At 38.5% G+C, this 22699-nt stretch overlaps 1 protein-coding gene and 1 pseudogene across 2 annotated transcripts in view; both read right to left on the bottom strand.

The window, feature by feature from the left end:
• The window catches only part of LIN7A (lin-7 homolog A, crumbs cell polarity complex component), a 166312-nt gene extending 144762 nt beyond the window's left edge, over positions 1 to 21550 (bottom strand). Inside the window, exons 1-2 of one of the 2 annotated variants that reach the window (XM_037847117.1) lie at positions 21533 to 21550; positions 21180 to 21270 (exon numbers count right to left, since the gene is read on the bottom strand). In XM_037847117.1, the coding sequence (XP_037703045.1) occupies positions 21180 to 21261 (82 nt within the window). In that variant the 5' untranslated portion in view covers positions 21262 to 21270; positions 21533 to 21550. Of the gene's footprint in view, positions 1 to 20472; positions 20678 to 21179; positions 21271 to 21532 lie in introns of those variants that run through there. The other variant, XM_037847118.1, reaches the window with a different exon arrangement.
• On the bottom strand, positions 1439 to 8482 carry LOC119541553 (annotated as a pseudogene).
• Positions 21551 to 22699: the final 1149 nt, after the last annotated feature.

The following is a 22699-nucleotide window of genomic DNA, read 5'->3' as shown; positions in this document are numbered from 1 at the left end:
AGTTTGATGTTCTCATTTATAGGTGAGAATATTACAGGTGATATAACATGACATGCCCAAGGCTATGTGACTAACTAGAGGCAGAAGCTAGACCTGTATTTCAAACTCTTTCCACTATAACACAACCACCACATAGAAAAACCCCTAAGATAAATAAGAAAAGTTTGTTAGTAAACCAAAAGCCCAGTACATAGGAAAAACCTTTGGAATCTCTCTGTAGACTTTTAGACAGCATAAATGCCAGTTGGTACAATGTTCAGCACATGCCACACAATACCAAGGATCTTTAAATATTAACATGCAGAAAACATGTTAATATTTGAGAACAAAAGGTTCGACTAGCTGCACGCTTTTCAGTCTTCAGCCACAAGATTATGCCTTACTCTTAGTGTCCAACAAGATAAATGAATTAAGTTGAATTAGGATTAAAGAAGTACACTAAAGAGAAATGCAGAGGGAAATAAACATTTCTTATAAGCAGGTCATCCAGTTACCAATACACTTCTAATTAATTTACAGAATTGTGACAGAACCATATGATATCAGTGAAAATCAACACAATAGTTAGACATTAACAAAAGATCAATTTGGAAATAATTAAGTCAGGCAAGCATGCAAAATTCAGAGTATAAAACAATGCAAGGCCTGGCAGTCAAACAAAGACACTCCTCATGTGAAGGTGGATTTGAAGATGCTGAAAAGAACAATATACATTAGCAGTTGAAAGAGATACCTCAGAAATAAGTGGACCGGCTCCCTTATTTTACAAACGAGGAAAGTGAGCAGACATGAATTAATGAAGCTCACACAGCTAGTGCTATTTGCAACTACACATATCTAAAATACAGGGTGATAAATACCCAGAATATACTAAGCCCACTGTTTTAAATAAAACATTTCACTAAGCTCATTGATTTAAACAAAGTATTTCAAGACTGATAGAAGGGGTAGAGGTGAAGTTGATAATATAGCACAGCACCATCTTTCACAAATATTGGATATACACAATCAAGTTTTCACACAATCTTCTGATGCACAGCAAAATGTACTAGCTTTAAAAATTGTGCATCCTTCAGCTTTCTCCTATACTTTTTTTTTGTCTTATCTTTCGAAACTGAGCACTGGGTATTTTTAACCTAAGTATAGTTACATGTATGTACATTTTAATTGCACATTTTCGGAAGAAACAAAATCCATGATATTTCAGTAACTCGTTGTATTTATAAAATGAAAAATACTCATCAAAATACACTTTTCACTGGGAAAAATAAATAAAACAGACAAATGGATCTACACAAAGTAAAAATTAACTTTGGTAGACTTCAGTGTGGTATACAGTCCATATCAAGCACATTTGCCCTTATTCCCCCAGAGCTGTTCATCTTCCAAATTTTTTTAATATTTTAAATTGAGATTTTATTATGTTGTCATTTTTTTTTCATTCCACATCATCTTCAGCCAAGCTCTGAGCACTTACAATTCTCTAATTGTTGGGATCTTAGTTAGAAGTAGAACACTGGTGGTGGAAGAGTTTGCTGTAATACTTGCAATAATTGCTGTGGCTGTCCACACACAGCAATTGCATTTGTCAAATGGTCCATACCCTTCTCATACTCCCTTTGAGCTAGTAACTCTTCACCAAGCTGTATGTCCTCAAGGAAAAGTTTCTGAATAGCTTCAGCATCTTTAAGGTCAGGTAACTTAAAAAGCCCAGCTCTCACCTTGGCAAATTTGTTTCTTTCTTCACTCTCGCAGCCTGTTCTTGAAATTGAGGTCACTCCATCTCTTGTGGTCAAAGTAAATGCAGTACCCGATGAAAAGAGACCCGCATACACCGGCAGCAATGGCGCTGTTCCGACCAACAATTTTCTCCCGTCTGTCTGGTGTGGACGGCGACGGCAGCAGCAGTGGCCCACAAGGGAGCGGTTGGCCGCAAACCCTCAAGGGGGACAGCGCAGCTCCAATATCTCAATAAATTTTAAGAGACTGAAACTATATAAAGCACTTTCTCTAACCATATTGGAATGAAGCTGGAAATCAATACAGGTAGAGAACTGGAAAATCTACAAATGTATGGAAGTTGAATACCACTTTCTTAAACAATCCATGAGTCAAAGAAGAAATTGCAAGAGAAATCAGTAAATATTTTGAGACAAAAGAAAAGAAGAACACAACATATCAAAACTTATGGAGTTTAGTGAAGGCAGTGCTGAGAAGGAAATTTATAGCCTTAAATACCTATATTAAAAAAAAAGAGCTCAAATCAAACACCTAACTGTACACCTGGAAGAACTAGAAAAAATGGCAAACTAATCCCAAAGCAGGAAGAAAGAACAAAGATTAGAGCAGAAATAAATGAAATTGAAAATAAAAAACAATAGAATTAACAAAACCAAAAGTTTGTTCTTTGAGAAGATCAATAAACTTGATGAATCCTTAACTAGACTGACAGAGAAAAAAAGAGAGAAGAAGCAAACAAATGAAATCAGAAATGAGAGGGGGACATTACTACCAACACCACAGAAATATAAAGGATTATAAGAGGATACTATGATCAACTGTATACCAAGAAATCAGACAACTTAGAGGAAATGGACAAATTCCTACAAACACACGGACAACCTACACTGACTACAGAAGAAATAGAAGACCTCAAAAGAACAATTACAAGTAAACAGATGAAACAGTCATCAAAAACCTCCCAACAGAAAAAAAAAGCTGAGGATCAAATGGCTTCACAGGTGAGTTCTACCAATCATGCCACGAAGAAGTAAAGCCAATCCTGCCGAAAGTCTTCCAAAAAATTGAAGAAGGGACTGCTACATATTCACTCTAGGAAGCCAAAAGGACAATAATACCAAGGCAAGATAAAGATACAAGAAAACAAACTTACAGACAAATTTCTCTAATGAATGTAGATGCAAAAATCATCAACAAAATACTTTCAAATCAAATCCAACAGCATACTGAAAGAATTATACATCATGATCAAGTGGTTTGTTCCAGGCATGCAATGGTGGTTCAATAGAAGAAAATCAATTAATGTAACATACCACATTAACAAATAAAAGGGGAAAAAACACATGCTCATTATGATTGATGCAGAAAAGGCATTTGACAAAATCCAGCATCCTTTCTTCACAAAACAGTTTGAAAGACAGAAATAGAAGGAAACATCACAAACATGATAAATGACATATAGGGAAAACCCATCATATTCAACGGCAATAGACTGAAAGCTTTCCTTCCAAGATCTGGAACAAGACAAGGATGACCAATGTCACCACTGTTATTCAACATCGTACTAGAAGTTCTAGCCAGAGAAGTTAGGCAAGAAAAAGAAATAAAGGCATCCAAATTGGATAGGAAGAAATAAAACATTCACTATTTGCAGATGACATGATCCTTTAGATAGAAAGTCCTGAAAAATCTGCAACAAAGCTACTAGAAATACAAAACAATTCAGCAAAGTGGCAGGATACAAGATAAAAATGCAAGAATCAGTAGTGTTTCTATACACTAGTAATAAGGAATCTGAGGAGGAAATCAAGAAAAAAATCCATACATAGTAGCAACTGAAAGAGTCAAATATTTAGGTACAAAGTTAGCCAAGGATGTAAAGGTCCTGTACACAGAAAACTACAAAACACTGCTAGAAGAAATCAAAGAAGACCTAAATAAATGGAAGGACATTCTGTGTTCATGGACTGGAAGACTAGATATCATTAAGATGTCAATTCTACTCAAAATGATTTCAGATTCAATGCAATCCCAATCAAAATTCAACAGCCTACTTTGCAGAAATGGAAAAGCCAATCATCAAATTTATGTGGAAGGACAAGGGGCCCAACTAGCCAAAAACATCTTGAAGAAGAATGAAATTGGAGGACGCACACTTCCTGACTTTAAAGCATATTACAAAGCTACAGTGGTCAAAACAGCATGGTACTGGCATAAATATAAATATACTGAACAGTGGAATCCAACTGGGAGTTCAGAAATAGACACTCCCGTCTTTGGTCAATCAATTTTTGACAAGGCTGTCAAGTTTACTTAATTGGGAAAAAATAGTCTCTTCAAATGGTGCTTGGAGAACTGGATATCCATATCCAAAGGAATGAAAAGAGGACCCTATCTGACTCCTTATTCAAAAATTAACTCAAAGTGGATGAAAGACCTAAGTATAATAACCAGGACCATGAAACTGCTAGAAGAAAACGTAAGGAAGCACTTTCAAGATCTTGTGGTAGGCAATGGTTTCTTGGACTTTACACCCAAAGAATAAGCAATCAAAGAAAAAATAGATAAATGGTACCTCGTTGAAATGAAACACTTTTGTACTTCAAAAGACTTTGTCAAGAAAGTGAAAAGACAACCTATTCATTGGGGTAAAATATTTGGAACCACATATTTGACAAGGGTTTAATATGCAGAATAGATAAAGAAATCTTACAGCTCAGCAATAAAAAGCATACAACTCAATCAAAAAAAAAAAAAATGGGCAAAAGACTTGAATAGCCATTTTCCAAAAAGGAAATACAAATAGTTAAAAAGCACATGAAAAGATGCTCACATCACTAGCTGTTAAGGAAATGCAAATCAAAAGCACAAGGTATCATTTTACACCTATTAGAATAGCCACTATTAAATAAACTGAAGCTACAAATTTTGGAGAGGATGTGGAGGAACACAGCACTTACTGCTTGGTGGGGATGCAAAATGGTGCATCTGCTGTGGAAGACGATTTGGCAGATCCTCCAGAAACTAAGTATAGAATTGCCATATGATCAGACAATCCCACTACTATGTATATAACCAGAAAAACTGAAAGCAGGGACGCAAACAGACATTTTCACACTGATGTTCATAGTGGCATTATTCTCAATTGCTAAAAGATGGAAGCAACCCAAGTGTCCATCAAGAGATGATTGGAAAAGCAAAATGTGATATATACAGATGATGGAATATTATTTAGCTGTTAAAAGGAATGAAGTCCTGATGCATGTGACAACATGGAGGAAACTTGAGGACCTTATTGAAATAAGTCAGACACAAAATGAACTAATTTAATGAGCAAACTCATAGAGTTAGAATCTAGAATATAGGTTTACCAGAGGTAGAATCAGGGTAGAAAAGGGGAGCTGATGCTTAATTTGTGAAGAATTTCTATTTTGCTTGTTTGTAAAAGTTTGAAAATGGATGGTGGTGATGGTAGCACATTATTGTGAGGGTAATTAACAGTGCTGAGTTATATTTGTGAATCTGGTTGAAAGGGGAAGTTTTAGGTCATGTATGTTACTAAAAGGAAAGTTAGAGGATAAACCATGGGACTGTATAACTCAGTGAACCCTGTTGTGGACAATGGACTGTGGTTAATAGTACAAATATAAGAATATTCTTTCATGAATTATAACAAATGTATGATACTATTACAAGGCATTAAAAATAGGGTGGTATATGGGAGAAATATACCTAATGCAAACTATGGACTATAGTTAACGGTAATATTTTAATATTCTTTCATCAATTGTAACAAAAGTACCACACTAATGCAAAGTGTCAACAATAGGGGGTATATGGGAATGTTGTATTTTTTACATGACTCTTCTGTAAATGTGCAACTTCTCTAATTAAAAAAATATATTTTTTTAAAATTACACTAAGTGAAAGAAACCAGACACAAAATACTAAATATTGTATGATTTCATTTGTATAAAATGTAAATATAGATTTATTTATATTAGATTAATGGTTATGTAGAGCTGGAGAAGGATGGAGGGATTGAGAGGTGACTGCCAAGGGGACGGGGATTTTATTTTTGGAGTAATGAAAATGTTCTAAAATTAATTGCACTGATGAATGCACAACTCTGTGATTATACTAAAAGCTACTGATTGTATACTTTGGATGGATTGTATGGTATATGAATATATCTCAATAAACCTGTTTAAAAGAAAAAGAAGGGCATAAAATGCACCAAGAATAAATGTTCTAAGCATCCACAGAAAATTAACTGGCAGAATTGCAATTCAAATCCACATCTGTCTAAATCTGAAGCTAATGTACCTTTCATTTATTGCCACTATGGAAGATCCATACCCTGGGATAGAAGAGGTGGGCAATAATCAATCATTATTGAGCACTGCCTATGAATCTGGTAGTGTTCTAAACACTTGCATATATTTTCTCTGTTAATTTTTACTGCAAATTTAAAAAGTAGAGACTATGATTATTATTTTCAGTTTTACAGATGATAAAACTAAAGTAAAGAGAATGTCGTGCAAGGCCTAAGATTACACAACTAGAAAGAGGCAGGGGCAGGATTTGAACCCACAGAGCCTGGATCCAGAGTTTACACTCTTGACTGCCACATGTATGCCCCTCACAGCAGCATGTGACGCTTTCCAAATAAGCAACCCTACACATGGGTCAAAAAGCCACTCAGTAATGTTTTCCCCAGGCAACTAACTGTTGGGCATACTTTTGATATTTGTACATAGCTAGATTATTTTAAAAATAAACAACATAAAACCATTAAGCATCTACTTAAGCTCTAATTCCTGTTCTAAATAATCATTAAATCTTAAAGTGCATCTGAAACAACTTTTACAATTCACTCTTCAACTTTTTCCTGTAATTTACAGTAACAGGATTCTCACTAGTTCCCCGAAGGAACCTATTCTAATTTGAACTGAATAAATGTAGGACATTCTTTCTTGAATAAAAAATGTCACCTTACATGATCTGTTCATTTACCTAGTTTTACCCCTTGAAACTGTGCAATATTTGTGAAGACAAATCATTAATTTGTTCAGCAAACATTTGAGCATTTATCTGTAAGGTACTGTGATAGGCAATGGGTAAATTATGTAAAGTAATAATTTCAACATCATGTAGTAAGTGCTCTATCAGAATTATTTTAAAAAGCGTGTTACTGATACATCAAGAAAGATGTGATTTGGGGGGAAAATGTGGATTGGCAATTTAGATGTGTATACGAGAAATGCTTTATTTTGACCTACAGGCATTCCCAAATCCTTTCTACTGCTAGAAAATACCAAACTAAACAGATCTCCAACTCAGTGTAACTGAATCACAAGACCTACCGGATTTAGGAAATAAATAATTACTATCGTTGAGTGGTCCCTGTTTGTTAGGCCTGTTCTAAATACCTGATACATATTAACTCATTTAATACCAACAACTCCATGAGGTAAGTGCTATTTTTTATCCTTCACCATTTTACAGATACAAAAACTGGCAGTCAAGTAACTTTGACGAAAGTTGCAGGGTCAGTACATGGCAAAGTTGGGTTTCAAACCCAGGCTGGCTCTGGAGTCCATGTTTTTGAGTGTCATGCTAATCCCCCTCTGCCCTGGTCCAGGCCTGAATCATCATGGATTCATGGAGGCACAGGGCCTGTCCGCGATTTTCAAGGTGTTGACAGCTATGGGATGTCAGTGACAGCAGCACCACCAAGGGCAGTGAGTAGTCAGGGCTGGGGCACCAGTGGTGGCCGTCGACCCAGATGTCCCCTTTCCCTGGTACTGCTGTGTGCTCCACTGCCGACTCTGATCCCCTCCTTTGGTTCTTGCCTATTCTCTCACATGGAGATGAACTATTCAATAAATTTCTGATAACTACCTTTTCTATTTAATTATCACCATCTGAAACCAGGGTCCTGGCTGCCACATTCTATGTATACAATTTAGACTGTACTTTCTAGACTAGATCTTTCTCATCTTCTCAGCTTTAGACTCCTCTCTCAAAGAGACATTCCCAGATTTTCCAGACTATATTAAGTTTTGCAGCATACCATCTTATTTACTTTTTCCACAGCATTTATCACCATTTATTGTATTTGTCTGTTTACTTGTGCATTGTCTCCTTTTCTCATTACAATGCAAACCCATGAAGGCAGTGGCCATGACTCAGTCTGCTGTGTCACCATTGAGTACCCAGCGTCTCAGTCATGACCTGGGCATTTTAACCTACTGATAAATGTTTGGTGAATGGTTGAATTAAATATAACCACATAATTACAACTCTCATAAACTAATTTCCATACCTTTCATTACATTTCATCTTCTCAAAATGGGCTCTATTTCACAAATATTACTCTTGAAACATGGGTTTCCAAACAATACAATACTTCAGAAATATCTTTAAAGGGTGCAACTGAAACTAGAAGAAAATAGAATTAGAATGCCACTTTACAGTTTACATAGCATTTTACCACCCTTTTTCTCATTTAATCCTCATAATTTTGTAACATAGGTTTTATTACCTGATTACAGTTTTGTGCCCTCTGTACGTTTCTCTCCCTTGTTTTCTATGTTCCTGATATGCTGGCCTGTTTTCTGTTGCCTGAACGCTCCAAAATTGTTCTAGACTTAGAGTCTTTGCACTTGTTCTCTCCTCTTCTCAGAATGCTCTTCTCCCAGATCTTTGCATGGCTAGGTCTTTGCTTGAATGTTACCATTGTTAGGGAAATCACAGACATCTGTTAAGTGGCCATCACTCAGCCCTCACCTACCCCACCTCCTTCTCTGGGGAAGTCACAAACACATGCTAAGTGGTCATCCTCCAGCCTTCAGGTACCCCTACCTCCTTTTCTACTGAGTGTCATTCTACAATCTGAGGGTCATGTTAAGTCTAATGGAAAGGCCCAGCTAGACCTTAAACCCAGAGACCAGGAACATGCAGCTGCAAATGCTCATCAGAACAGGATTTCTCAGCGGCAGGGAGCCCCCACCAAGAGGTGAAATAAAACCATCCTTGGACACTGTCTTCTTTGGTGCAGTGAGGTGTGTGGAGCTGCCATCTACCGACCCTGACCAGGAGCAGTTGTGGCCACCCGAGGAGACCGGCAGTGAGGGGACTTCTTCCCCTGCTCTTTTGGACTCCTTGTGCTTAAGTGACAAAGAAATTATTTGCCCTTTCTGGACTCTTTATACGGTGCAAGTAATAAAGGGATCATTTGCTGAACGTTTCTGTTGTGCCCTGAACCTGTGTTCCCACGCTGTACCATGTTAGCAACTCCCTGCATAACCTCCTCAGAGAGCCCTTCTAGCACCAAGCTGTGTAAGCAGCCCTCAACCCCAGTCCACTGCTTAATTTCCTTCTCTGCACTTACCGCCCTCTGGAATCCTACTGTTTGTTTTCCTATTTAAATATTTTCCCTAACTAGAATGGAAGCACCATGACTAACAGGAAATCTGTCTAATTTGTTTACTTCTGTATCTCCCCCATGTCTGAATACACAGTACATTTAGCATATAGAAGGCACTCAAAATTGATAATTTTATCTCTTTTTATTTCTCGATTTTTCAGGTTATTTTGCTCTGTGGAATTAGATAGTTTTCTATCAAATTTTTAAATTTGTTATTATTTGGATAGAAGAAAATTATTGATTTGGAGGAACAATTGTCTTGGATAATTTCAACAAATTCGCTTATAATTTCTAATAGCTTTTCAGTTGATAAATAATCTGAAAATAATGATAATTTTTACAGTATTTAATTTGTAATGATTAATTATTGTTTTTATCTTATCAGACTGGATAGATTGTTTCTGCAGTGTTCTTTATGTTAAAAAAATGTTGCAGTTTTCACCATTAAATATATTTGACATTGACCTCTGATGGCTAGTCTTTATCTTATTAAGGAAGTCCCCAAACTTACAAGTTACTAAGAGTTGTTTGTTTTAAAATAAGAAATTAATGTTGCCTTTTATCACATCTTTATTATATGTCTTTATCAACATCTACTGAGAAGATATGGCTTTCCCCTTTAATCTGTTAATGCCAAGAAATACAGTAAAAGATTTCCTAACGTTGAACTATCCTCAATTTCTTATAAATCAGTTATTCTCAACTGGATGAGATAGTACTATCTTCCAAGGGGGAGTCTGGAAATTCATCAGGATGTGTTAAGTTGACAAAATGTTGGGAGGATGACTGGCATTTAGTATCTCTTACACAGACAGAATAGTCCCTCATGACAAATAATTTTAGGGACCCAAATGCCAATGTTGTCTCATGGAGAAACACTGCTACTGTGAATTAGTCTTTTATCATATTTTTAAAATTTTAATATCATTAATATGATTAATATGCCAACAAAGAGTGATTCCTAATTTTAAATCATTCTAACAGTTTTGGAATAAGGTCTGTTGGTTATGGTCATTTTTATTTTTAAAGGAATATTTGTATATTTTATTTTTTTAATAACATCATCATTCTGCTCATTATGAATTTATTAAATAAAACCACTAATCTTTTCTAAATCAACTTTTCTGAAGGAAGATTATTCCAGTAACAGATCAGTGCAATATATGACAGTGTGAACACTCATTTCCACTAAATTTTATCTCACTTATTTTAACCTGCCATTCAAGCTAGGTATAATTTTAGAATGTTGATTCGGTTGGCCAAATGATTTGTTATTACTCCTAGCTCTATGTCACCTGTAAACTGACATGCACTGATTAAAATACCATCAGTGGCCTTCATTCAAAATACCAATTAAAATGTTGAACTGAACAGAGAACTAAATTCTTTCAAGCAGGAAATCCAGGCATGCAATCACCGCATCCCATAACTCCACATTTCCACAAGGTTTCTATGGAAATTGTGGTGCTATGAGTATACACTACCATCATGGCTTACACCTGAAATTTGGCAAGACTTAGTCTTAGTAATCCCATGTAGCTTCCATATGATCACCACTTTCTTTTCTAAAGGCTAATATTCCATCCTTCTAATATTGTGCCTCAGATTTTTCTGCCAGGAAGCAACAACGTGTACATTGATCTATGGTTTCCTGAAATACTTTATCATCATTTTGGAAGCCAGGATATTTAACCATCAGCAATTGCTGCCCTTCTCCAATTTTCCTCGAAGGCGATGGTCAGAAGTCTCTCAACCATATCCCCAAATTCTTTCACTATTGTTAAATGGACTCAGCTGTGAATTGATGTTCTCTGTTTTGTTCTGTTTTTGTTCCCCACTTAACTTGAAGATTTAAAACTCAGTGTGACTATCCTTATTTTATCCTTTTTGGTTGAAGAAATTTTCATTAATAGAAGAAAAAACAGAATATTTTATGCTGAAATATCATAATCATCACCATACTGGGCAAATAAAAAAAAAAAAAAGGCAGAACCACTTGGACTTGAATAGCTACTATGTTTCTGAAGTGGGGTCTCTCCCCTTAATCTGTAACAGGAGGGCCCCCTCCCCGTCAACCGGCAATGACTACAAAGTAAAAAATGTTGTGTAAGCATTAAGCCCTGAGAAGAAGGAAGTGAAACTGTACCGTTTTAGGGAGTGAAACTTGCGGTTGTATGCATTAGCCAAGCATAACCATTTCAACAATCAACCATTGTGCCAACCTTGAGAAAATTTCTCAACCTTGCTAAAGATCCTAAGCAGCCAATAACTAACCGCCAGCTCTGCTTCTGTCAAAATAGCTTGCTTGCAATTTCAGGATGTGGTTTCTGCCTATATGAGTCTCAAGCACACTCAGGTCGGGGCTGCTTGCCGAACTCCCTGAGTGGAGTGACGGTGAGCAGTCGCCGGCCAGCTAATAAAGGCTCTTTAAATTCTGTTTGGCTGTCTCGTACTTCAACTTGCGGGTACCGTAACAGTTTCTATTGGAGATTAGCATCAGTTTAAAGTAAAGCCCTTGTTTTTCTGTCCGAGATAGATAACCATCTGAGTATAACTTCAAAGCAAGTTTTTAATTCCACATGATTTTTTTCAAGCAATCTTTGGGCATATTTACTTTTTTAGGCAAGCCTTCAATCCAGCTAGCATATTACTAAGTAAAGTACTCTAATTTATTCATATAATAAAATTCTCTATCTCCTAGACCAGAAGTAAAGCATCAGTGTAATCAGTATGAGTGTTTTAGTTTATGTTCACATTTGCCAACACAGTCATTTCAAATTAAATCCATTTTAACTTGTTTGTCTACATATAGTCCTATAATTCATCCATCTATAGTCAAAAAATGAGATAGTGTAGGGCTGTTTTTGTTTCTTTGTTTTGTTTTGTTTTTTAGGGAGAGGGAGTCTGCTAAGACTTACCCCCCTTTCTTTTTCACTCTGGCATTAGGTTGCCCAGTTCAATTAACAAGTTAAGACAGCTGGATAGATGTAGACAATGGAGGCAGGGTGTTTGAGTTTGCTAAAGTTGACAAAATGCAATATACCAGAAATGGGCTGGCTTTTCACTATGGGGATTTATTAGCTTACAAGCTTATGGTTATGAAGCCAAAAAAATGTCCAAATCAAGGCATCATCAAGACACCTTCTTCCTAAAGACAGACTGTTGCTGATCTGGGACTCCTCTGTCACATGGCAAGGCACAGGGTTATGTCTGCTGGTCTCTCCCCTCTGTTGCGGATTTTGATGCTCTGGCTTCTGGCTTCAGTGGCTTCCTCTCTGTCTCTGTGGCTTTCTCTCTGTTTCTGTGTCCCTCTCTGTCAGCTTCTGTGTATTTCTCTGAATTTCATCTTCATATAAACGACTCCAGTAAGATGATTAAGATCCACCTGGGGCATGCCTCAACTGAAATAACCTAATCAAAAGTTCCCACCCACAATAGGTCTACACCCACAGGAATGGATTTGTTTTAAGAACATGATTTTCTGGGGTGCGTACAACTTCAAACCATCACACAAGCTATGATTATCAACACCAGTACCACACTGGCTAGGCTTTTCTGGCCCTGGAAACACTCCACTTTCAGAAGCCTGCTACACAGTCACTTGGAGACAAAGTGCAGACATAGGTAGACACATCTTTTGCATTATTCTAGGATGAAATGATTTATTAGCATTAAGAATGAGTCTGTGATTACTAGGCCAGCTAAGTCAATTTCATTCATTCATTTAAACAACAAATATAACACTGAGCCCTACTATGTGTCAGAGAATGTCCTGCTCTACATAAATAAATCCAACAGGTCCCTGACCAAATGGACTTGTGGGCCAACAGATATATGTCAACACTTTAAGAAGAGAAAATCTGCTTTGGGCATATAATATCATCCCTAATGCCCAGCGTACCTCTTCCATTTGATGTTACTCTCTAAATGTTCCCTTCTCCTTACTAACTAAGAACTAATTGTGATCCCTGAAAATGCACTCCACAAAACAAAACATTAATTTCAGAAATAAAAGAATCACACTAAATATGTTTCAGTGCTTGAACAGCTGACACACCAAACTAGAAGATATTTATCAGATTCGTTTTTTTTTCTCTGGAAGCTCTATCATTGATCTTGAACTCTTGTAAATTTTACATCTGTGTATAAAAGTCTTAAATACAAAATGTCTTCTTTGTAAATAAAAAAACTATTCAGAAAGTAACATCCTTGTCTTTGAAACTTTTCATTAGCAAGCAAAAAATAAAAGGTAGATGTGGCAAAATTCTGACCCCCAAAAAGTGTTCTGTAAGTCTATAGAGAAAAAGGAAAAGATTTTCAGTAAATAGTACAATAAAAATAATTGAGGCCCACAGAGAACATAATGAGAAAGAAGTCACAATATCTTTAAAGTCAAATATATCTGGCTGCTGAAGTGGGAAAGCTTTAAGACAAGAGCCTTGAAATATAGTCAGCTCCTCTCTCTCTTTCCTCCCCCATCACAACTACCAATGCTTACATTTTCTAAATAAAATAATAACTAATTTAACTTAACTTTAATTTCCTTCTTCCTTAATCTCTCCTCATGTCAAACACAAATAAATGAATAAATAAATAAATAAATAACAAGGAGAGAGAGAAGGTGCAAGCTTCTTTGGACTGTGAGCAAAAGCAATTTTCAGGCAAACATAGATTTTATGAAAACTGGTGAATACGACTGATTAGAAAAGCTATAAGATGCCCAAGGCTTGAATTGGAAGATATATAAAATAATAAGCTCTGCATGTCCTGAAAAGTGAAAAGGGAAGGGAAGAAAATTTTAATGTATCACAAATTCTATGAAAAGTGTGGTACCCATGGGATTCTCATTTGCATTCAATTTTTGTTCTCATCATTTATTTCCTTAAGGTTTCAATTCACAAAATAAAAGAAAGCTCTTGATTTTATATTAGCATTTTTAAAGGATGGAAAGTTTGTTTTTAAAAGGAAAAATATACAGACTTGTTTCATCAATATTTTAAATTTTAACTTATTTTAAAAGACAAGGAATTAAGATTTCCATTTGCATTTTTGCTACTTATCTAACTTGAGTTTAACTCACTGAAAAGTTAGATGACTGTTACACCAACTTTTTATTTTAAATAGGCCCCTAAATGCATGATGTAAGTTGCTAATCATGTCATAAGCATTGCGTCAAATATTTTAAATTATACAACTTGAATTACTCCCAGAAACTATTTTAATTAGCCATTTTTTTCTCCAAGAGTTGTTTTTATGTTATTTCTTTATAAGGCATGATTTTTAGAAGTCATTCTGCTTAAAATTATGGAGGAAAGATAAGCAGAAATGAAATTTAAAGAATTCTATGTATATTGTCTTTTCTGACCTTGAGATGGAAAGTGAAGGAGAATTGCAGCTCCCGAGCAGTCTTATATGTATTGAAGTATTTCTATGTTCTTTATTATGAAGGTATTAAGCATCATGAATTGCACCTGCTTTGTTCCCTTGCGTTTAGCTGGAAGGTCATTCCTAGTTCTAAAGATTAAAAGCTGAGGAGTCTTAACTTCTGGTGTAGGAAAGAATTGCTGCAAACATTATAAATTCTGGAAAAGAATTCCACACTAATCTCCACCTTAGCATCTTTTCTTTGTCACAAGGGTAAACATATTTTACTTCCTACATCCCAGTATAATCCAAAATATTAGACTGAAAGCAAGTATATCTTGTATTATGACCACTTGGACTCAACATGCAGATTTACGCATTGTGACATGTAAACCAGTGTTCAGTATTTCTTTGAAAACCTTAATTATAAAATTATACTGTATGATGTTTTAGCCTAGCAAAAAGAAAAGGCAAACAGCTCATCTGTAGATTTCCTTGGTGCTAAGGGTTGGATAGTGCCCCCCCGAAAGATATGTTGATGTCCTAAGCCCTGGGACCTGTGTAGGTGACCTTATTTGGAAATAGGGTCATTTCACAGGGAATTGATTAAGTTAAAATGAGGTCATATTTGAGTAAGGTGGACGCTTAATCCAATACTACTGTTGTCCATATAAGAGAGGGAGAAGACACACAGACGGAAACAGAGAGAAGAAGGTCACATGATGATGGAGGCAGAGCTTGAAATGCTGCAGCTGCAGCCAAGAAACACCAAGGATTGCTGGCATGCCACCAGAAGCTAGAAGAGGCAAGGAAGGATTTTCCCATACCAGCATCAAAGGATACATGGCCCTGCTGACACTGTGACTCCAGAACTGTGAGGAAGTAAGTGTTTTAAGCCACCATATTTGTGCTATTTTACAGCAGCCGTAGGAAACTATGACACTTGGCATACATACAACTAAATTTCCACCCCAGGATGCATACCTGGAGTGTTATTTCTGATTAATTAATTGGTCATTTGCTTGGTTCAAGAAGTACTAAATGAGTGGTAGTCAAGATGTATCCGTGGAACTGCTCTTACATATGTTCTTCCCTTTATCCAGAAAGCTTTTCCTAAGGATCTCATAAATACACCAAAACTTACTTTAAATTTTGCTTTCTCAGTGAGCTTTCCTTGACCAACCCTACCTAAATAAGTCCTTACCCATTATTCTCCATCCCAAAAACATGTCTATTTCTTTCAGAAAACTTCACATTTTTAACTAATCTAAAATCCTCATTATGAGCTACATCATCTGGCTCCTGGTTACCAACTTCACTCATTCAATTTTGCATCACTCTTCTATCCCTTTCCACCCTGCCTTCCTCTATGCTCCCAGGAGGCATGAGTGAGCCTTCTCCTGAGCACATTCCCTAAGATATCTACAAAGTTTGTGCCCTCAATTATTTTCAGGTATCTTCTCAGATTTCCTCAACTCAAGAGGGGCTTCCTTGGCTATCTTTTCCAAAACAGCCTCCCTCATCACTTTCCTTACCAAGTTTTAATCATTAGCCTCATCACGCTCCTTAGCACTTACATTTGTGAATGTATATGATCATTGTGTCTTTTTCACTAGAATGTAAACTCCATTAGACTATCAGTTACTACTACTGTCTCAGTGCCTAAAACAGTGCTTGGCATAAAGCTGGCACTCAATACTTATTTGTTGAATTAATTAATCACCTATTATCTGCCTCCTCCTCTGAACTCTTATGGACCATAAAAGAAGGAACTTTGTCTTGCATATAATAGGTGGTATGCAAATATTGAATTAATGAATGTGTGGGTGAATGAATGAACAGCTTGCTTGTGTTCTATTACATCTTCCTACCCCTGTTAGGCTCTAATTACCATGAAGACTAGAATTATGGCTGTTTAACTCAATAATATACACCCACCCCCTGGAAGTGTCGGGCTTATTTCTGCGGCTTAATAAATAAGCAAAGGATACTAAGGACGGAGCCTCAGCAAAGAGTAACCTACTCTGGCCATGGCCACTAAAGGCCTCCACAGGGTTAATCTGAGGTAACCATGGTAGAGGGGAAAAAGTTAAGATATGCATAGACTGAAAAAGAGATCAGACTTCAATTAGAGATATGAACGAAATGGACATGGTTAGGACTAACGTAAATCAGACTAAAAGGTAAAGGATGATATTGACTGCGTTTTAAAACTTCAACTTCTGTGTAAGAACAAAGGTAGAGATGTTCATTTGGTGGAAAATCTTTATTTTCTGTAACATGCTATAAAATTTAACTTGTATGATCAGTTTATTCAAATACCGTAATTACATGGAACCTTGAATAGAGGGTGAGATCTGATTGGTTTGTACAGGTTAGCATGAGGACCCTATACATCCCAGGGTAATTTGGGCAGAGAATAAAAAAGTATTTGAAAAACCCCCTTGAGAGACTGGGGAAAAATGTGGAAATATTATATTTACCCACCTGGGGAATTCCTTATATTCTTAAAAACACTGGGGATTACTAATTTAGTAGGCCAAGCCCTAAACCTGGGGGCTTGCCCTTTTGAAGCCTGTTACTGCAAATAAGAGCGTAAACCTACTTATAATTTAGCCTAAGAGTCACCCCTAGAGAACCTCTTTTGTTGCTCAGATGTGGCCTCTTTCTCTAAACCAACTCTTCAGGTAACCTCACTGCCTTCCCCCCTACATGGGATATGACTCCCAGGGGTGTAAATTTCCATGGCAACATGGGACATGACTCCCAGGGATGAGTCTGGACAGGGCATCATGTGATTGAGAAAGCCTTCTTGACCAAAAGGGGAAGAGAAATGAAACAAAATAACGTCTCAGTGGCTGAGAGATTTCAAATGGAATCAAGAGGTCATTCCGGAGGTTATTCTTATGCATTATATAGATATCCCTTTTTGGTTTTTAGCGTATTAGAATAGCTAAAAGGAAATACCAGAAACTGTTGAATAGCAACCCAGTAGTCTTGATTCTTGAAGATGAATGTTTAACTATATAGCTTATACATTGTGACCATGTGATTGTGAAAATCTTGTGGCTCACACTCCCTTTAGCCAGTGTGTGGACAGATGAACAGAAAAATTGGGACAAAAAAGTAAATTAATAATAAGAGGGTATGGGGGGGATAGGTTGTTTTTCTTACTTTTATTTTTATTCTTATTTTTATTTTTTTTACCTTTTTTGGAGAAATGAAGATGTTCAAAAATTGACTGTGGTGAGGAATGAACAACTGTATGATGATACTGTGAACAATTGATTGTGCACTTTAGATGACTGTATGGTATGTGACTATATCTCAATAAAACTGCAAGGAAAAAATAAACTCAGGAAAAAAAAAAAGATATGCACAGAGTGATGAAAACCCTCAGTCCTCCAGTTCATCAGTTCAGAGCCCAGCCTGTTTCTGGAAGAGGCTTGCTTCCTAGAGATCTAAGAAACTAGGTGCAGACTTTGAGTTTCTTATTTTCAGATCTGCTCTTTTGAATTCCGGGAGCAGTAAATCTTAATTTCAATCCACAGCTTAGTTTTTATTTGCTGAAGATTCCAGATAAATCAGTTTATGACATGAAAGTGAACCAAACAAGAATTGGATTTTAGCATTAAATCTCCCACTAAACTAACAGAGTGACTTTGGAAACATCTCTTATGAACTTTTGTCTCATGTTTTTCATTTGTCAGATGAAGACACTGGAAAAGAACCAACAGCTCTTAAATTGTCAGTTGTGTAGCCAGAGCCCCTGAGATGCCCCTGGGGGCAATGACAAGCATCCTGTCTGCCCATCTGCCACAATCCCCCCTGGTTAGTAATCACTGCCTGGGTGAGATACTATTACTGATGGTGATCTGTCAAGTATATAGGGGAAAAGAAAAGTTAAGAACCACTAGCCTATGTTATCTCTATCATCCTTCCCAGAACCAAACTTCTGTGGATCTATGAACTCCCATCTCCATTCATTACTAAAATCCTGTATTTCAGCATTGCTTAAGTTACTGCATCCTTAATTCACTTAACTTCATGCAAACTTACATTATTTTTTTTTTGATCTACTGTGTGTCAGGCACTGTGCCAGGCAATGAAAATACAAAGATGAATTTATAATTTAGAAATGGCCTTTTTCCTCAAGGAGCTCTACCCAATGGGGAGACAAATACAGCAGAGTACGGAAAAATGCTTTGATGGAGCCAAAGCAGAGGGTGACCTCAGAGCACATCAAAAGGCATCAAAGCAATCCAGAAGAGGGGGTGATGATCTGGAAAATCTCCCAGTAGGTACAAAAAACTAAATACTAATATGAATTAATCAAATTATAGACTATTAAAGGTGCACAGTGTCAGAATCATTGATCCAAATTTGTCACATGGCAGAGAGAGAAACTGAGGCCCAAAGAGATTAATTGACTCATCCACTGATCCAAAGTATCAGAGTTGCAACCAGGACCCAGATAAGGAGCACTGGCTGTCTCTTTTTATTTTTTGGAGGAAACTTTTCAGAACCTCTTCTTTCATTAGTTTAATGATGAGAGTAAGTACTTAATGATATTTTATAAGACAGAAAATATCTTGACTTTTCAGTGATGATGCCAATAACCCATCATTCTTAAATTGCACACTCTATGAGCTGCTGGTGCATTTATTCAGATGCCTCCACAGCCTTACCTAGCTAGCCTGCTGAGCTACTGCATGAACCTAATCACACCTGCAAGGACAGGTACAGCTTAGTTTCTAACAAGAACAAAACTTTCAGAGTAGATCTAAGTCTAATTAGTACCTCCCCTCAACAACTGAGTGATACTTCTGAGGGCTAAGGCAAAAATAAAAAAGTGAAATGTTTTTATTATTAATAATATAATTATTATATTAAAATGCTCAGGTATATACTCTTCTTGGAGTTTTTCCTTCTTATAGTCATTTTATTTTGCTTAGGATGTTTAAAGATTGTGATTTAGTGATGGTAAAATATAAGAACTCATCATATTAGAACAAAAATACTTGGGAAGTCAGTAATTTCTAATATCTTGCCATCTGTTTGGCTTTTACTGTCAATGCTTTAACCTGCTTAGTGCAGATGATGATACTGTTGGGAGAAATCATGGATTATACAAAGGATTTCCGAGCTCTTCAACTACTGTTATTAATTTACTAGTTTGCAAATTAACATTTCCCAATATAAAATCAATTGGGGTCTTTTGTTTGTTTTCATTCCTGTTTTTTTCAACTCTTACTCCAAGTAAGGTTGCTACGGGCACCACAAATGATCTGTTCTGGCGCCAACAGATTGCGTTGTCATCCACAATTTCTCCAAATTAAGAATCTCGTACTGGGTTCACTGGTTTTTTCACTGTGCTCGCAGCAGGATGCTCTTTGGTTATCCCCACCGTCCAGTTTAATCCACTAGAAAGAATATTTTAGAGGCACATCGGACTAAATCATTCTTTCTCTGAGCACACCATTATCAAATGGCCGCTCAGGGTCCTAAATCCGGCCACTAGAGACAGGGACCAGCGGGTGCCCTCAGCTGCAAGCCGTGGAACTCGAGCGCCTGCCTTCGTAACTAGACGTCAGAAGCCAAGAAAGAAAACCCAAACACACACGGACAGGTATCGCCCCGCACCGTGCACCAAAGAAACCCCGCACCAGATACAACCAAGACTCCATCCTTAGGTTTGGGGAGGTCCTGGGGAGGAAGCAAACGCTGCTTCCCATTCAAGTCAGAAAGAGCAGGAAGCACGGGGTCGCAGGTCAGAAGTTGGATTTTAACGCACCCTGCGCTTCCCCCGGGATGGCACCGGGCTGGGAGGGAACTAGTCTGGCCCAGGGGGTGAGGAGAGTGAAGAGAGGTTAGAAACGGCTAGCTGACACCGCCGAGGAGCTGCCGGCGGCGGGAGCCAGCGCGACCCTCTCTACCTTTCCAAGCTGGTAGCGGGGAAGTCAGAGGGGCTCGGCTGCAGAACGCGGCGCTCACGGCCGGGCACGGCTGTCCGCTCTCTGCATTGCCCTTTCGGCAGAGGGCAGCTCCACGCCACGGCAGCACAGCGATCGTGCGCCCCGGGCACAGGCCATCCCCGGGGTGCGTCCTGCCAGTCCCCGGGCAGCTTCCTGGGCACTCGAAACCGGACCGACTGCCACCCGCCACCCCCAACCCCTAGTGCCGGGACAAAGTTCCTTCCTCCTGAGGCACCGGCCTCCCTGGCTGGCAGGCGGCTCCCTCGCCAGTCTTCTCCGGTCTCTGGCTGCAGGCGCCCCCGCCCGGCACAGCGAGCTTCCTCTCTGCCCCTCTCCAACCCCGAGCCCCAGGCGCCTAGCGATCCCCGCACATCTGCTCCAATAAAGCCCGAGGCTCGGAGGGCGGCCAGACGAGGGGCTGTGAGCGGTGGCGGGGCCGCCGGAGCCCGGCTAAAACAATCCTCTGCCGGGCGGGTGAAGTCTGAAGGGGCAGCGCGGACGTGGCAAGGAGAGAAAGAGGAAGAGAGTATCTAGCTCTCGGCGCGAACGCCTTCTTGGCTCGTCCTCGCTCGCCCGAGGGCGTCCCTCGGTGCCGGTGGGAGTTGACTGGGGCAGCAGTGGGGGAGGCAGAGGGACAAAGTGACCCGGCGGACGGGCTGCTCCCTTACCTCTGTCCAGAGTGAGCGGCTGGACCACTGTCAATGTCGCCATGTCTGCCGTGGGAGCCGGAGTGACGCTCGGCTTCAGCATCAGCAACCTCTTGTAGTGAGAAAAAGAGGAGGAGATTGGAGGCGGGGGAGGAGAGGGAAAACGGAAAGGAGGGGGAGGAGGGGGAAGGAGGGAAGGTGGTGGTGGTGGAGGAGAAGAAAGCTTGGGTGGGTTGTCAGCCAGATGGAGCCGCAACTGTTCCGCGGCGGGCAGACCTTCAGACGCGGCGCGAAGCTGAACCGGTATCGCAGAGCGACTGCATCGCCCGGCTCTGCGCAGGGAGGTTCTGCCCTAGAACTTTGCTATTCCATACCTGGGAGCGCTGGGTGGGTGTAGCTGGCGTGTGGCTTTCTTTTAACTTTCCACTCAAATGAAATGGTCAGAGTATATGCGTGTCGAGGGAAGGGAAGTGATGGAAAGGGGATATGGGGGTGGGGGGAGGGGAAATGAGTTTTTTCAGATTAAGAGAAATCGTCAGCACATTAATCCTATCCTCTTTAGAGAGAAAATGGTTCTAGCGTCAGAAACGTTGGTGGTTAATTATGGCTGCTGTTAATTTCTGTTAAAGTTTTTGGAATGTTGACCTATAAGAGTACACAAAATAACGGATTTAAGGCCAGGGTTCCAACAGTAGGTGTCCCTTAAGGACCTAGGTAAATTACCTAGAAAATAACCTCTTAAAAACTTTCTTAAAAATATTTTTATATTAAATTTTGAAGGGCAGTTTCCATCTCTAAGTTAAAAAAAATGTACCTAGGGTTTTTCACTTTGATAACCAGTGATTATGACCAGCTACTCAGTTGGCCATTTACCGATTAATTAACAAGTGTGCCAAGAATTTGCCTGAAAGGGTTATGGGCCATGCGTCATGCACTGCCTTGGTGGTTCATGCAGGATCTCCCTTTTGTAGCCTGTGATCTAGTGGGAGGTAATTTTATTAAAAGGCTGGCTTTAGTGTCAGTTGATCATAATTCAGTTACTAGAATTTCCCAATACTAACTGTGTCACCCCTTTCCTCCAACAAATAGGCTGCTCTCACAATCTTGCCTGGTAGGGACTCTTTATTTCCTGATGAAGAAATTAAGAAGCATAGAGAAAGCTTCTATAAGGAGAATGGTGATGACTGTGGTGCAGGACAAAGCATCTATCCCCTTTCCTGTGGCTAAGCAGTATTGTTTCAGCTAACAATAAATTCTTAAAGGCAGACACTATTTTGCAACAAAATATTTGCATATAATCTGTGCCTCTTCTGATAACATTATGGATGATTTCTGAAGGTCTTTTCCATTTTATGGCCTACATTTGCAGAAAAGCAAAGAGCAATATTTCACCAAATGATTGAGAAATAAAAGATGATTGGCCATATATCTAACAGACCCTAAGGACACCTGAATGAGTAGATCAATATGCCTAAATTTTCACTTAGTGTTGTAAAAAGAACTCCAATCATGAAATTGATGCCTTAGTACTGTGCTTTTCA

Source organism: Choloepus didactylus, chromosome 8, assembly GCF_015220235.1.
Source record: "Choloepus didactylus isolate mChoDid1 chromosome 8, mChoDid1.pri, whole genome shotgun sequence".
NCBI classification, from domain to species: domain Eukaryota; kingdom Metazoa; phylum Chordata; class Mammalia; order Pilosa; family Megalonychidae; genus Choloepus; species Choloepus didactylus.
The sequence above is the reverse complement of the archived record's forward strand: the minus strand, read 5'-3'. Positions and strand labels throughout refer to the sequence as shown.